The sequence below is a fragment of the Cannabis sativa genome, chromosome 1 (assembly GCF_029168945.1).
Source record: "Cannabis sativa cultivar Pink pepper isolate KNU-18-1 chromosome 1, ASM2916894v1, whole genome shotgun sequence".
NCBI lineage: Eukaryota > Viridiplantae > Streptophyta > Magnoliopsida > Rosales > Cannabaceae > Cannabis > Cannabis sativa.
The window spans coordinates 8585128-8602783 of NC_083601.1; the positions used below are offsets into that span (position 1 = coordinate 8585128).

The 17656-nt window shown below is 33.4% G+C and overlaps 2 protein-coding genes across 6 annotated transcripts; one reads left to right on the forward strand and one right to left on the reverse strand.

Annotated features, from left to right (window-relative positions):
• Positions 1-854: 854 nt before the first annotated feature.
• Positions 855-7317, reverse strand: LOC115720207 (uncharacterized). Of its 5 annotated transcripts, none has more exons than XM_061103477.1 (6): positions 7171-7317; positions 2501-3313; positions 1845-2369; positions 1460-1747; positions 1062-1362; positions 855-991 (listed from the first exon to the last, which is right to left on the reverse strand). In XM_061103477.1, the coding sequence occupies exons 2-5, from the start codon at positions 2549-2551 to the stop codon at positions 1150-1152; spliced, it is 1077 nt and encodes a 358-aa protein (XP_060959460.1). In that variant the 5' UTR covers positions 2552-3313; positions 7171-7317; the 3' UTR covers positions 855-991; positions 1062-1149. The 5 variants fall into 5 exon arrangements, with proteins under 5 accessions (XP_060959460.1, XP_060959457.1, XP_060959453.1 ...); XM_061103474.1 differs by lacking the exon at positions 7171-7317 and adding an exon at positions 3406-5855; XM_061103470.1 differs by lacking the exons at positions 855-991; positions 1062-1362; positions 1460-1747; positions 1845-2369; positions 7171-7317 and adding exons at positions 3406-4090; positions 4168-5874 and having other exon boundaries at positions 2856-3313.
• An 8968-nt stretch (positions 7318-16285) lies between these two features.
• Positions 16286-17114, forward strand: LOC115702178 (18.1 kDa class I heat shock protein-like). Its single transcript, XM_030629628.2, has one exon. The coding sequence runs from the start codon at positions 16406-16408 to the stop codon at positions 16880-16882; it is 477 nt and encodes a 158-aa protein (XP_030485488.2). The 5' UTR covers positions 16286-16405; the 3' UTR covers positions 16883-17114.
• Positions 17115-17656: the final 542 nt, after the last annotated feature.

The window sequence follows — 17656 nt, forward strand, 5'->3', positions numbered from 1 at the left end:
TTTGCCCATTCGTCACGTATTTTATTGATTTCTTTGTTAGTGTAAGAGGATGATATGTTCCTTTTAAACTGCAACAAACGAAACAAATCATTAATTTAATAGGTCATAATAAAAGTACTTAAAAACTTTAATATTTGTGAAAATAATTAGTGTCTTTACCTCTGCTTCCAATTTTCGTGTAGGATTATTTTCAGTCATGAATGATTTAATAAATCTCATGCTATAATACCCACACTGGTCGCCATCTGGTTGCTCTGGACATCTGTACTCAGTGAAGCTTATTGCTACTGACCGTCGGTTTCTTTTCTCAAGGTAGTACCTCTCAAGAGCACTACACATAAATAAAATAAAGTTAATACATACATTAATGGAAATTAGAGAAATATGTTTAGAGCTTTGAACTACTAGAACATACGTTTGAACACATCTTTTAATATCTTGACGAATGGTTTTGTTTCTGGAATCCAAAAATGCTACACTCTGCGATCCCGTTTGGATTAAGATAACCATCCAGTGTTCGCTAAACACAATCAAACAAACTAATAAGATTACTAATACCAATCATTATGTAATAGAGTAAGGTATGGATAAAACTTTTTTCACAACAACAACAATGTAGTAATAACAATGTACCAGGGGCAAACAACTTGCTTATTTTAAATTATCTTCCTAAATCTCATTATCTCACTCTATAGTCCATAGTCCATATCCAAACATAACTTTTCTCCTTCTCATTATTTGTGAAAGCAATATTAAAAGAAAAACTCAAAAATATGCAAAGTCTCATGGACCAACTTAAGCCATAGTAAGTACTTACTCATGGTACCAAGGGCAAACAAGGAATCGATCTGGTTGTATGTTGCTCAATCGCTGAAAAAGCAAAGCTACACGCTCGTTGTACCCTAAGCCATCAGTAGATGCCACAGATGCAGGATTCATAAATGCATATACACCGTTCAACTCATTTTTGTTTAGTTCACGCTGCATTATACTGGTAAACAATAAAAAATTAATAACAAAAACTGCAAAATATATATTAAGTTAATTATCAACTTTCATACCTGCACCACACAGACATTGGAACAGATCCGATCCATTTGAGATTGCAAATGTCAAGTATGTCGTTTTTTGATAAGTATGTTTTGTGCTCTACCCCGAACACATCCTCACCAATGTCAACTTCAAGGACATTCTTTCCTTTGGCCACTGCTCGACCATCATCTCTAGCAAACTCAATGTGACACTTTTCTCTGGCGGAGTATAACGAGCTATTGGAAGCTTATCTGGCCTTCGAGGGTGTTTCAAAGGTTGAGTCGGTGGACCAACCATATTACTGTCATAATCCCTCTTCTTGCCCTTCTCCTATACAATATATTTTACAAAGTTAAAAAGAAATTATATTTGTCAATAATTAGAAATCAAATCAAATACATAAGAAAATAAAAATGACCATATTTACCTGTGTCTGGTGTACACCATCAATCTTGACAAGTGGAATTGGCCAGGCTACATAGGAATTCACCACTTCGCCTACGGTGGTGAGGCTTTCTTGTGTGACAGGGCATGGGAGCCTTGCATTTTCGTAAAAAACTTCTTCAATGAAGACTCGACAAAAGCGCTTTGGGTCAAACTTTTCATTATGTAATTCCAAGGTGGTCACATTTTCTATCACCAAATACCCCTTTGCAACACACTTAGTACTATTTTTGGGTTGTTTGGTAACCAAGTACATCGAACACTTTGCTTTCTATATTTTGAAACCAAACAACAAACAATTATAATTAGTGTAATTTATTAAAACGAATAAGAACGATATAATAAAATAAATATGAAAATAGATTTACCTTCTCAGACATTGTTGTATCTGGTGGTGGTGTCGGTGGAGCAGAGACATTTGCAGGAAGTGGCACTGATGGTAGATTAGATACACTAAGTGGTGGTGCTACTGGTCGGGCAAAGACATTCGGTGGTGGCACTCGTGGTTGAGCAGAGACACTCTGCAGTGAAATATTCACTTGTTCATTTGATGCTCCTCCTATACCTGAACCAGATGCATGTGAAGTCCCAACCACGTTGCTATGTTGAGTGTTCAATTGTTGGAGAAGTTCCTTTAATTGTTGTTGAGTTTGGCGATACATTTCATCAGTCTCTTGAAGTCTCTTCTCCACCTCAGTCATTCGATTGTCATCAATTGTTGACTGTATCTTTTTGGTAGGGCGTGGGGTCTTAAAATATTGTGTCTGGGTGACGTTCCTCCCCATGCCTCTAACACGTCCACCGTGTTCATTTGTGCCAAGCGCAAGGGTCAGAATATCCTTAGAGCCTTCGAGTACTAGTGTTCCCTCTTCGACCTGCTTTTTAAGGTCATTCTACATACAAAAGTCAAGATTAAATTAGTTACACTTTGTGAAAAATCATTATAAATTTGAAATTTCGAAACAAATATAGATAGAACTTTCAATTTTATCCACGACTTTTTGTGTCTCGACATCAAACTCACCCTTCTTCTTCTTGTACATGTTGATCCACAAATCAGCTCGATCAACGTCATCTATCTGGTGACCCAATTCTTTCTCCATCTTCTCTCGGACCTTCCTAACACCACCTCGTCCAGTGCGGTGGTTGTATTTGTTTTGTTTCCTGCTGCTTTGTGCTGACTTTCGTTTTACAAGCCATTCTTCACTTAATCTATAGTCAACAAATGCTTTCCACTCTTCAGGGTCAATCACATTTTCATAAAGCTTTGGGGGCTTGTCTAAAAGTTGTGGATTGTCATCTTTGTGTGTGTAGATGAAGTTTGTTAGGTAGGATTTAAATTCCCTCCACCTATCACCACCAACTGACAACACATAGGATTTCGTCTTTGTGCCAGTTATAAACATACTCTGTAGAAATTAATGTAACACATCACCGGTTAAAGATAAACAAATGTAATTAATTTAATTTATTATAGTTGAATAAAAAATTACCAGCATTTCATTCCACAACTTATCTTTCACTTCTTTCGATATAAGTCGCCAATCATCCACAAGCAATGTAACGTGGTGGCGAACATATTTACCAATCTCACTATGAAGTTTGTTTGCACCATCACTAATAGCTTGACCCCATGAGTTGTACTCGACTTCCTTCTTCTTCCCGTCGCTCCTCATCTTTATCATCTCTCTACCAATATATTTACCACGTACACCGGGGCCTGATTCATTCCCCTCTTCTTCTTGGTGATCTTGTTGTACATCATCTTCGCTGTCATCAGCAACAAATTGACAGAAGAGGTCCAAATTCAAATTTGGATCATCCATAAAGAACGCACCTACGCAATAAAACAAAACAAATATTAAATAACAATATAAAAGTATGACAATTCAGCAAATTAAAATGATATACATAAAATATACAAAGTACCATTACATCGCGTATCAATGCGAATATCGATTATGGGTTAATATTGATATCAATCCATATCAACCCATAATCCTTCTCCATCCTCACGTGAAGATATGATGTCATCCCCAACAGTCACATCAACAGGCGGTGGATTGATTTCAAAAGTTTGGTCACTAAGCATGAGATCATCCCCACTAGACTCTTTTTTTTCATAGTCTTTCGGTTGTGTTGTGAGGACAACGGACCAGCGGTCATCTAATGGATCACTCATGTAAAACACTTGAATGGCTTGTGATGCCATTATAAACCTATCATTTTTGTGTCCTACTCGATTCAAGTCCACTAATTTGAATCCTAATTCATCATCTTTAACTCCATTGTCACTTCTTACCCAATCACAAAGTAAAACTGGGATTCGAAAACTAGTATAATCTAATTCCCAAATTTCTTGTATTACACCATAGAAGGTCATATCGCATTCAACAGGATTTTTATCTTTCGAACTAGCTATTTGGAAAGCCTTGGCAACAATCATAACACCGCTACTTTGTGTTTTTCTACATTTATCACGATCAATCGTGTTAAAATGAGTATTATTGATATAGTACGATTGATACTTTAGAACATTGCAGGAAGGGCCTCGTGATAAAGAAAACAGTGATTCAGACACTGTTTTTGTAGGGTCACTTTGATCTTGGGATACCTAGATCAAAAATAAACTTATTAACTATATACTTGCAAGAATAAATCAAAACAAAATAAACAACAAAATCATAGTACCTTTTTTTCAAACCATGTACTAAAAGTTCGATAATGTTCATCTTGTACCCATTTTTTATTTCTCGACTTACTCGGGTAAGTGATTTTGATCCAATTAAAATGTTCCCTTCAAAATTAGATAATTTATTAATTTAAGTTTCAATTACCATTTTTTAATTTTTTTAAATAAGTTTGTTAATAATTAATTATCTACCTCATCGATATTTTGTAAAACGAGTCGATGTGCTTCGTCTCTATCACCTCGACTCACCTCACAAATAACAAGACCCCCACCCCCTTTACTTATTTCATTATCAAATCGAGGAGGACACGATCCAATGCTGACAACATTTGCCAAATAATCTACACAAAATTCTATTGATTCTTCAACGATATATGATTCAACAATGGAACCCTCAGGCCTGTTTCTATTTCTTACGTAACCCTTTAAAATTTTCATGTATCGTTCAAATGGGTACATCCATCTCAAGTACACAGGCCCGCATAACTTTAGCTCTCTCACCAAATGAACAGTTAAGTGAACCATTATGTCAAAAAAGGAAGGTGGAAAATATTGTTCCAAGTAACACAATACTTCAGTGATTTCTAATCGGAGCTTCTCTAGCTTGGTCACGTCAACCACTTTACAACAAAGACACTTGAAGAATAAACATAACCTTGTGATAACATGTCGAACTTTTTTTGGCAAAACATTTCGAATGCTCACGGGTAAAATATGTTGAATCAGTGTATGATGATCGTGAGACTTCAGGCCGGTCAAAATAAGTTTCTCAATATTAACCAAACTTGAGATATTTGAAGAATATCCTTCAGGTACCTTCACCTGAGACAAAGAATTACACACAGAGCGTTTTTCTTCTTTAGTGAAGGCATAACATGCTGGTGGCAAATAAGTTTTTTTACCAACAACTTGTGGGTGTAAATTTGCTCGCATTCCTAAATCCTTCAAATCTAGACGAGACTTAATTCCATCTTTGGACCGACCAGGAACATTAAACAAGGTATTGATTAGGCTATCTGACACATTCTTCTCAATATGCATTACATCTAAATTATGACGTAAAACCAAATGCTTCCAGTACTCGAGCTCAAAAAATATTGATTTCTTTTTCCATGGTCCATCAGGTTGAGCTGTGACTTGCTCGCAATTGTCACGTTTTCCCTTTCTTTTCTTAGGGGTCACTTTTCGCTTTCCAAGCTTGAATTTGACATTACTCAACTTTACTACTAATTGTTCTCCAAGTAAAGGTGGCGGAGCCACTTCAAATTCTTGCTTCCCGTCGAATGCTTTTTTCCAAGTTCGAAATACATGGTTAGAAGGCAAAAATCTTCGATGTCCCATATAGCTAATCTTTCTCGAGTGTTTTAAATATTGAGAACAAGTTTTCTCCTCACATATAGGACATGCCTTATACCCTTTCACACTATAACCAGAAAGATTGCCAAAGGCAGGAAAATCATTAATTGTCCACATTAATATTGCTCTAAGATTGAAATTTTCATTCCTATGGGCATCATAAGCACTAACACCATCACACCACAGTTGACTTAGATCTTCAACAAGAGGAGCTAAGTAAACATCAATATTGTTACCAGGCTGTGAAGGGCCTGATATCAACAGTGTCAGCATAGTGAACTTCCTCTTCATTACCAACCAGGACGGCAAATTATACATTACAAACAAAACTGGCCAGCAACTGTACTTACTGCTAAGATTAGTATGTGGATTAATACCGTCTCGCGTAAAGACCAAGACGAATATTCCTAGGTTCATTGCCAAAGTCAGGCCATCTAGCATCAATTGCTTTCCAAGCAGGTGAATCGGCTGGATGTCTCATCATACCATCTTTCACCCTATCGTTGGCATGCCAGGTTAAGTTTTTAGAAATATCGACATTTTGAAAGAACCGAACCAAACGAGGTATGGGTGGTAAGTACCATAATACCTTTGCAGGTATACCAACCTTTACCTCATCAGAATTCTTCTTCTTTTGCCACCTAGACTCACCGCACGTCGAACACAACGTTTCATTTTCAAATCTATTTCGATAGAGGATGCAATCGTTAGGACATGCATGTATCTTTTCATATTGCATGCCTAATGAACACAATGTCTTCTTTGCCTCATAGAAAGACAAAGGCATTTCATTACCTTCAGGTAACAAATCTCCTAAAAAGGCTAGTAACTCCGTAAAACTCTTATCGCTCCACCCATATTTGGCTTTCAGATTGTACAATCTAATAAGTGACGATAACTTAGTAAACCTATTACAATTAGGGTAAATAGGTTTTTCAAAGATCTTCTAAAAGGGATTTAAATTTCACTGGATCAGCTGTATTGGATTCAAATTGTGCATCATCAATCATTTTTGCAATGTGATCATCTCCGTAATCCAAATTAACGCACTTCTCCTTCCTAGACTTGGAAGGTCCCTCATCTGAAGTTCTAATTTTTTCCCCATAGTGATACCAAATTTTATAGCTTTTGTCTATACCGTTCCTAAACAAATGTTCTTTAATCTTAAAAATTTTCATACGCTCCATGTTGCCACATTTCATGCACGGACAATGAACAAAATTAGGATTAGAAGCCTTCTTCTCAGCAAACTCCAAAAAAAGATCAACACCTTCCCTATATTTCATTGACAACCTATCTGCACTCATCCAATCTCTATCCATTCTGAAGTTTCTAAAAAAAAAACATTCACGTTTTAATCAATTTCATCTATGAGCCATCAAAGAAATTATAGTTGTTATCCTATTGAAATTTTGGCAGCATAACAACTATGATTTAACGTTCCCAAAATTTTTAAACTTACTATAAACAACAAAAAACCACTTACTATAAACAACAAAAAACAATTAAAAAATGATCACCCATCCGACCGCAGTATATAAATAATCGCAGAACCTACTTCACTACGGATGAATATCTAAGATATTCAAACTCTTCTAATATTAATAAAATATAAAATAAAAAATTTTAAAATTGTAGAATAATACCTAACTAATCCAACCAAGTTGCTTTGCGTTCTTCAAACACCAAAGATCAATCAAAACCAAAGTTGTAGTATACCTACAAAAATAAAATAAAGAGTATTACAATATTTCAATTGAATTAGATAACATAAAAGAGTACTTAGGACTCTTAATACAGTTAGTGCCACATGATTTCAATGCATTTTCCTAATAACATAAAAAAAAAAAACATATTATGGCATGTGATAAAAAATATGAATAATAAATAAAATTGTCATTTCTCTACATTGGTACACTTTTGGTACACAAAATGAGCTAAATTTTAATTTCATTAATTTGCATCTCCATTACATATGAGTATATATATGAGTACACAAAATGTGTTGGTTTTTTTCTGTATAGAAAATGATTGCTTTGCTTTTATAGAAATGATTTGTATAGATATGATCATAAATATATCTCTACCTATATAGAAGCTACTTCTGGACATTTCTGTAAGATTGTGAATATTTACTAATTGATGAAAATAAAATTAGTCGATATTGTTTTATAATTTTGATGAATTCAGTTGTAATATGAGGATTTTTTTCTTCATGTAATATTATATGGAAAATAAATAATTAAAATTACTGAAAGAAAGCGTTTGTTATAATGGTAATTATAGGAGAAGATGAGGTAGGAAATAGAGGGGTGATGGAGATTGTGAGTTTGTGGTTGAGATGGGGCTATGGAAGCTTTTGGGAAAGTTGTGGATAATTGTGTGTTGATTGAGTTTAGGTGGGTTAAGTGTTGGTAGAATGGGGTGGGCAGGAGTGGAATGGAATTCTATTATGGAAAGTATTGAGCAGGGGCTTTGTACTGTGAGTGGCTACAACAGTTTGATGGCTTAGATTGGTGATAGTTGATTTCCCAGTTCAATGAAGATAGTATAAAATGTGGCCCAAAAAAAAAAAGAAGATTTCAGTTTGGTGTGGGAACAAGAATGGCAGGATATTGTTAAAAGTTGGTGGAATGGAGAGACTATAAAGATTTCAGGGCACTGCCTCTATTTCTGCTAAACCTCTTCAACTTTATCAAAAGGTAATTATTATATATTTAAGTAATAATAGCAGAGGGGAAACCAAACCGGAAAAATTCTGGAATGCTTTGAAATACATCAAGTTGCCAATGTTAAACATTCTACAAATCAAGTTGCCAATGTTATTGCTAGACTATAGAATGCTTTTTATGAACTTCTCTCTGTCAATTTTTTTTGTTTATGAGATTGGGAGAGTCGAACTTAAAGCCTTCTAAGAAAAGTGTGTAACTAATAAAACCAATTTAAGCGGCTGCAGTTGGAATTTTATTTATAAAAAAACAATAAAACTTGTGTTTCTATTATCACTTTATTTTATAAAGATATGACTAAAAAAATTAGAATTGAAAAACAAACGACATAAAATTTGGAAATCATTGACATTTTCAGAATCAACAATATCAGTTATATTATATATCATATGCTAAGATAAACTACACCATCGAAGAAAACTATCAACACAAAAATAAAATTCTGAAACGACAACATGACAACAAGCACAAATGACAAGAAGCTTTTTATGGGTATGAATGAACTATCAAGATAATAAAACAAAACAAAAAACACCCACAAAATACATATTTTGCCTGGTCGTTTTTCTGTAAACACATCTAACACTATTCCATATTTAAGGACAATATTATTATTATTATTATTATTATTATTATTATTATTATATTTAATCAGAAGCAAGACAAGATTTGAGATTTCCATTCTCTTGACTCAAGAAAAAAAAAACAAGTAGTATCACAACAACAACAACGCGTCCCCTCCAAGATTTTTCAAACATTTAATAGTATTGAAATGATTCTTCAAATGTAATCTGACAGTATTGCAATAATATAATATATTTCAGTTTTAGAGAACCAACCTCCACAGTATCAAAACTAACATTTCAAGAATATGTTCTCTTTGCAATATGTCCGAGAGAGAGAGAGAGAGAGGTATACCTGAGGCCGTCGTTGACGCTGGTGGAGGAAGAGACGCGGAGGCCGCTGGTGGTGAGGAGCTCGTCGGACAGAGGCCGGTGGTCTGAAAATGAGGGTTAGAGACAAATGGTTGGATATTGATTTTGGGAATTTTGGTCTGAAATTGGGTATATTGGTCTGAAATTTTCAGCCTTTTTGGCTCCAAAATTTCAGTACAGAATTTTTTTTTTTTTAATAAATTATTAATTAGATATAAAATAAATCTTTTCCCAACAGTTAGTAAGTGTTGGGTATACTAACTATTCTCCACAGTTATAAACCGTTGCGTATTCTTACTATTCCCAACAGTTAAAAAACGTTGGGATAAACTATTTTTTTTTTTAAAAAAAATCTATTTAGTATTGCCAACGGTTATTCACTGTTGGCAATAACTATCCCAACAGTTTTTTTACTACAGTGCTAAAATGATGGGAAAAACTTCCACTTACTTTTTCCAACGGTTCCTATGGCCTTTCTCATGAGAATTACAGCAGGTTTGTCTAATGACAGAACAAATTTTTTTATGACTTTGGTCTGGCAGGCTTGGTTCCTTAGGAATTGCAAGCTCCATAAAAAGTTTGTTCTAGGAATTCAAGCCGCTTTGAATTGGATTGCTTCTAATCTACAAAAATTTTGGGATAAGAATGGCTCAAAGAAGCTTTCAAAGGAGAATGTTTGGGAGCCCCAAAGATGAAAACCACGTGAGACATCTTAGCTACTCATCAATGTTGATGCGACTGTTAGCTGATCGAATTATGGCTGCTGAAGTGTTGGAGCAGTTGTACGGGATCATTTGGGACATGTGAAGGCTATCGGGATGGGGGCAAGATTGGTAGTTGAGATGGGTCTTACAACTTGTTAGTTACTGTTGAGCCATATATAAGAACATGGGCTACTCCACTCATTGCCAATTGATTTTGAGATGAAACCCCATAATTCTCAACATGGTATCAGAGCCATATCCCTTGCGGGCAAGTGATCCTATCCGATCCGCACCTATACAGATAGTGACCATGTCCACTCTGATACGGTTCAAGATTGATGAGCAAAAAATAGCCATCATCTTGAGGGGGAATGTTGAGCCATATATAAGAACATGGGCTACTCCACTCATTGCCAATTGATTTTGAGATAGAACCTCATGATTCTCAACAGTTACACTCGGATTATGCTGAAACAATGGCTATATAGGGGAGACCACATGATATGAGTGGTGCTTTGGGATTACTGGTAGTTGCAGTGTCCCATGGTGTTTCGCATGCTGGAATTTCAGGGGTTCACTTCAATCCAAGAGCTACTAGCTCATGAAATTGCTAAGTATACTCTTCATAATAAGAGCGCTTGTTTTTGGGATAGGGGATTGCCCCAATGGCTCTCTCTTATGTAGTTGAGATTTGTTTTTCCCAATTTGATTTTTTCTTGTAATGTGACTTTCTTTCAAAAAGAAAATGTATATATCCTACTATATACTAAGAGGTGATATACCCTTTTGCTAAAAAAAATCGTCGAATGATTTTATTTTATACCATTCATATCCTTTATTTTGTGTTTGTCTTTTATGTACAATATCACCATTCTTTTGTCTCTTATAAGAAATGGGTTGTTTAGTTATTTTATTGCTAATAGCCTAATAATATTAACAATATGTTATTTAGTTTATATAATTAAATTTTTGGTCAATCTATTTAAAATAGTTTTAAGACAATTAAGTAAAATTTTGGCCTTCTTTTATTCAAAATGAAAATTCTTACTTCATATGATGATCAAACTAACAAATTCTTTACTTAAGAAATAATAATTCTAATTACACAAATTAAAATCAAAATAAAAATTACAATATAAAATTACACTAGTTTTTTTTCAAAAATATATAAATATATATATATATATATTATACAACGAGCAATCGATATTTCACGATCAAGGGTGTAGTACTATTTGTAGTAGCGGTCCTTATATATCGTATTAACAATCGAAAGATGGTCGAAAGAAAAAATCTCTATTTGACAGGGCTTCTTCCTATACCGATCAAGACTTTCAGCTGAGATATCAACCGAGAATTCTTCCTTGAACTAACAAACAATCTCATATAGTTTATCTTTTAACAATTAAGTACAGTATAGTTGAACACAAAATATTAATGTTCATAAATTTTAATGTTTTTTAATATTTATTATACTGTTTATGTAATTAACACTAATCTAAGTAGTTTTAGACTCCACAAGTTATTATTAAGCAAATAATATATGTATACTATTTAATTGGTATAAAACATAGGAAAATTCTATAATGCACCCCCTTTAAAAGGGATGCATCGATACATCTCTATTTGTTTTAGTAGTCAAAATAATTTTTTAGTTAAATTTTTTCTCATGGTCATGTAAATTATAGTTATTTAAGACATCATGCAAAATTTTAAGAAATTCGGATGAGTTTAACACACCCGTGACTATTTTATTTTATATGCGTATAAAATAGACTGTTTGAACATTGTTTTCTATATTGTAAATTATTCCAAATTTCTCAAAATTTTGTATGATATCTTAAATAGCTACAATGTATATGAAAATGAAAAAATATTAGACTAAAATTTTTTTCTGGATGCCGAAACAAGTAGAGGGTGCATCAGTACATCCAAAGTGTATTATAGAATCACCCTAAAACTTATAGTTTAAAAAAAATGAAGAAAAACACATATTATTTTTATTAATTGTATTAATTAATAGAAACTGATCAACTTAAATTTAGTATTTTGAATAAGTTGTTTTTAAAATTGATGAATATATATAGGTACATTTTAATTTTAGCTATATTTTTTTTTTGTTGTATATATAATTTAGGGAAATTCTACACTTCCTTAAAAGGAATATATCGTTACATCTCTATCTATTTTAGTATCTGAAATAATTTTTTAGTCAAATTTTTTCTCATGGTCATGTAAATTATAATTATTTAAGACATCCTGCAAAATTTTAAGAAATTCAAAAAAGTTTAACACGCCAAAAATTGTATTCAAGCAGTGAGTTGCACTCGTGATTATTTTGTTTTATACGCGTGTAAAATAGACTGTTTGAACATTATTTTCTATATTGTAAATTATTACGAATTTCTCAAAATTTTGTAGGATATCTTAAATAGATATAACGTACATGAATATGAAAAAAATTAGACTAATTTTTTTTTTCTAGATGCCGAAACAATTAGAGGGTGCATGAATACATCTCTTTTAAGGGGGTGCATTGTAAAATTACCTTATAATTTATATAGAGTTATTTGCGGCGTAAATACCTAAGTTTATCTTTTAGTTGCAGATTAATACCTAAGTAATTTTTTTGGCGGCAAAAATACATTCCGTCAATATTTTGTTGCAAATGAGATACCTCATGTTAACTTCTTAGTTAAATGCCAACTAGATAAATACTTGGCAACTTCTAGTTGGTCCAAGTCATTTAATTTGTTTTTATTTTTTTAAAAAAATTATTTTAAAATTTTATAATATAAAAAAAATATGATTTATTACAAAAATATTAAACTACATAATTAACATAATTGAAGAAAAAATTAAATCAAAATTTCAATATTTCCCCACCATCATCTCAAAACTAAAAAAATTCCTACTCAAAACCAAATTATTTTTTCTATAGTGAGAATATTTCCCCCCACCCTCAAACCCAGAAAATAACCCCAAGAAAATTTCCTCAACTAATATCAATACAATTTTCCATGCCCATATCGATACAGATGCATTAACATTGTAGATACAAATTTTTTTTTAAAAAAAAATTCTCAATCAACAAAGAAAACTGATAAAATTATACATCTAGTGAAAACTAAGAGCTTGTTTGGCTAAGTTTTCAGTTTTCAGTTTTTAAAAGTAAGAATAAAAAACAGTTTTTTGTCATTTTAAAATTTTAATAGTGTTTGGCACAAATTTTTAAAAACTGTTTTTAGATTTTTTCTCACAAAAAAAAAAATCAATATTTTAGCACCATCCAGGTCTAGGTTCAGGTATAGTTTCGAGTCTAGGATCCGAGTATGTGAGCAAAATATAAAATATAATATGTTAGACAAAGAAAAATTGTTTTTGAAAATTGAAAACAACATTTTGATGTTTGAAAAACCGTGTTTTTGCAAATGTCAGTTGTATATACGAAAATATAAAAACTGTAAGCGTTTGCAGCAGCAGAAAGTAATTTACAAAGAAACCGAACAGCGTAATATAAAATATTTGCAGAAAAATAAATAACTTGACACAAGAGATTTGTACGTGGTATCAGTGTTCTCCCGAACACTCCTAGTCCACGGGGCCACGCCCAGAGAATGAAATCAATTAATAAAGTATCAAAATTATAAAGACAATTGACTTAAACAAGTTTAGACTCCCTCTAAATTATTGCCGCAATCCTTTGTAATCCACTTTATGAATCTGACTTCTTGAAACACCTTCAAGCCCGAACTCCCTTCGTCTTTGAAGTGTGAGTGCTTACTTCCTCCCGAAGTAAGGCTTTAACAAGTCTTCTCCCGAAGACCAAGTGCTTACTTCCTCCCGAAGTAAGGCTTTATCAAGTCTTCTCCCGAAGACCAATCTCTTGTTCAGTCAAGTAGTTCTTCACAACCTCTAGGATAGAGTAAGAACAGAAATAGAACAACTAGAACCTAGGTGAACAACTAGGCTCTCACAAAACAAAGAAACAATCTCTTCTCTCAAAAGATAAATGTAAAAAATGAATAATGGAAGAGGTAATTCGAATGGTTGCTCTCTAGGCTCTATTTATAGATCATAGAAACCAAAGAGGCAACCACAATTTCGAATTAGCAGCTGTACAAAAACTTTCCAAAAACAAACACGATCTGCTACATCAGATTCGGATGCTGACGAAGCAGATACGCCGTAAACGGGAAACTTACTCAAATCGGGTCCGATCTTCTTTCGAAGCTTGATTCCTGCCAAAAACAGATTAGATATTCTGATTGTATCAAGATACAATCGAAATTAATAAGGAAAATGCAACAATCAAGGTTTCCCTAAAAAAGACAACTTTCCAAAAGAGAATTCCTTCTCTTTTGAGAAGTTTTCAACAAAAGAAAGTTCAGCTGAAAGTGCAACTTTCCAAACAAGAAAAATGGCAACTAATAACCGAATAAAAGAGGTAAGATTTCGAACATGAATGCAAAGCAATCTTACCATAAAAAGGAAAAATTATTTTGTCACCTAACTTGCCAAAAAAGGACTTTACAATGTTTTCTATTTTCTAGTTTTTTAAAACTCAATTTTTAAAAAACAGTTTTTAAAATTTTTTGCCAAACGACTCTTAATAGTTTTTAAAAACTGTTTTCAGTTTTAAAAAACAGAAAATAGTTTTTAAACTGTAAAGCCAAACAGCCTCTAAAAATTCTAAAAATGAAAATAGCAAGTATTAATTAAATATTCTGAAAATGACAAGAAAATTAAAGATCAAAAAAATATAATAAGAATATTGAAGATGAACCAATGTAATTTAGAATATCTGTATACAACAAACTAAGTTCCTCTAAAAAATGACAGATCTAAATATACCCCAAATCAAAATACATCAACCCTTTTTCTTTGATAAATAATTAAAAGAAAATCCAAACCCATTTTCTCTCTCTATCTCCACAGCCAGAAAATGAGGCCAAGTCAAAGTCCTCTGCCGCAATTTCTCCTCAACCTCCTCCATCGCCAAAGGCCAACTCCTTCGCCGTGATTTCTCCTCCGAATCGGTATGTCATTATCCTCGATACTATCGATGATCTCAGTCAGCCATTCTCCCTCCGCTGCCATTGTTGGTGTTGCTGCCGATGTCAGCGATACCAACACCAGATCTTGCTACCAACGCTGAAGAGAAAACAGAAATTCATCTGACACAACTCAAAAAATCTCGTGCCCGACAGAACCTTCGCAAAATGAAAAGGATGAAATGGTTTAGTTTATTTGTTCTGGATTGATCTGACCTGTAGAAGAAGAAAAGAAGAAGAAGGAAGAAAAGGAGGGATGGGTTAGTGAATCTGGGTTAACCATAGGGTTTGGTCATTTAGGTTTAGTTCATTTACTTTTCAAATTTTGATTTAGTTTTTAATCTTTTATTTTATTAATTAATGATTTTTATCTGTTTAAAAAATTATGTTTTTATTAATTTTAAGTTCTTAGCATTTTTATTAATCTTTAATTTTTTTATATAATTTTATATGAAATTTTAAAAAATAATAAAAATTAATGATGTGGACCAATAAGATACTGCCACGTGTGTAATGATCTGTCACTTAACGTTGAGGTACCTACGGAAGTTCCAAAACCCTAACAGAAGGTATTTTTACCGCCAAAATTTTTACTTAAGTATTGGTCTGCAACTGCAAGACAAACTTAAGTATTTATACCGCAAATTACTCATTTATATATAAACTATTCTAACATTCTGTTTCAAAAAAAAAAAAAAAAACTATTCTAACATTAACTATATTTTAGATGTATATATCCTACTGTAAAGCAAGCTAGATATATTGTGTTGATTATATTGCTTAATTTTATTTGCCTAATTAATATTTTTAAAAATAAAATTATGGTTGTAGCACATGTCTTACATGTGCTTCTCCAACTAGTATGTATAACATCCTAATCCAAGTAAATAATCACATTCCTCTAAAATTTAAGAGATTTTAACAAAAACATTCAATTTCGAGTTAAAATTTATAATTTTACTGCCACATTAAATATTTTACAAAAATATTATGTTTTTATAAAACAACCGTAAAACAATTAAAAATAACAGTTAGACAATTAATAAATAACATTTTACGGTAAAACTTAACTCAATAAACACCATAAAACTTATACAATATTTTTTTAAAAAAAAAAATTAGCCTCACAATAAAAATAATTGTTACTTTCCTGTAAAATAACTGAATTGCCATTTTGGTGACACGTAAAGAGTAGTGTAAAGACACGTACGCGCGATGCGTAGGAAAAGGAATGTGATAGAACGATAGCTGGAAACATCTTGAAACGGCAAGAAGTTCCCACAGGCACTCATCTCCATACTGCAAACCGTAGTATATATACACGTCTCATCCCATCCTCATTCATGTACTCATGTTATCATCACTAAACACCACACTCAGAAGTTAGAAAAAACAATCATAATCCTTGACACATCTTGTTGTCCGTTTCACAATTCCAATCAAATCGAAAACCGATACAATGGCTCTCAGTCTCTTCGGTGGCCGAAGAAGCAACGTTTACGATCCCTTCTCGCTCGACATTTGGGACCCTTTGGAGGGCTTCCCTTTTAATACCTCTGTTGCCGGTATTCCTTCCTCTGCCCGGGAAACTGTCGCCATTGCCAACACCCGAATTGACTGGCGGGAGACCCCTGAAGCTCATGTGTTTAAGGCTGACCTTCCTGGGATAAAGAAGGAAGAGGTGAAGGTTGAGGTGGAGGATGGAAGAGTGCTCCATATAAGTGGCGAAAGGAATCTAGAGAAAGAGGAGAAAAATGACACGTGGCACCGGGTCGAGAGGAGCAGTGGCAAGTTCTTGAGGAGGTTCAGGTTGCCTGAGAATGCCAAGGTGGACCAGGTCAAAGCTAGCATGGAGAATGGGGTTCTGACTGTGATTGTGCCCAAAGAAGAGGAGAAGAAGAAGACAGAGGCCAAGACCATTGAGATTTCTGGCTAGTTTCTCTTTCGGACTCTTGTCTTTTTGTTCCTCTACTCGTCTTTGTAGTGTGAAAGTACTAGTATATGGCTTTGTGTTTATTTTGTGTGGTTTTTTGTCTGCGTATATATTGTAATATGTAATATGTAGTATGTAAATATAACATGTAAAAATCAGGAGAGAACTTGGACTGGTCTTTGAATTCGGTGGTTTGTATGCATACATATAATATTACATAGACTTTCCTTTATTATATTGTTGATTGTCAGGGATTCATAAATTGAACCAATATGCAGTAAAGATACTAATAAAATTGCTAACACTTTTTCAAGATATTCAAAATATTTGTGTCAATATGAACACAAGCTAACATAGATGTGATTTTATCGAGAATGTCTAGCAATCAAATACCAATAGAGCTGAGGAAAACGCAAGCATTCTTTCCAGTGTGTTAGACAAGATGGTAACCGTGCAGATATATTGGCTGAAACGGTGGAATTTGTTTAAGCCAAAATTTTGATATCATTGTTCGACTAGACTAATGGTTACTCCTTTTACAGTCGCCTCAAACTGATCTCCCTCGGAAGAATGGTCAATTGCTAGCTAAAACTGAGAACCGATCTAGTAACTAACAAATGATTTGTAAAGAATTACAATTTCCTTGTAAGCAACCGTGTACTGATGAAGTGGAAATTTTCTTTGAAGCTCCTTCCTAGGTGTGTTTCACTTTTGTCACAATTTTTTAAATGGGCAAGTGAATTCAAGAGAACAGTTGTTTGAGCCAATATTTTGTTC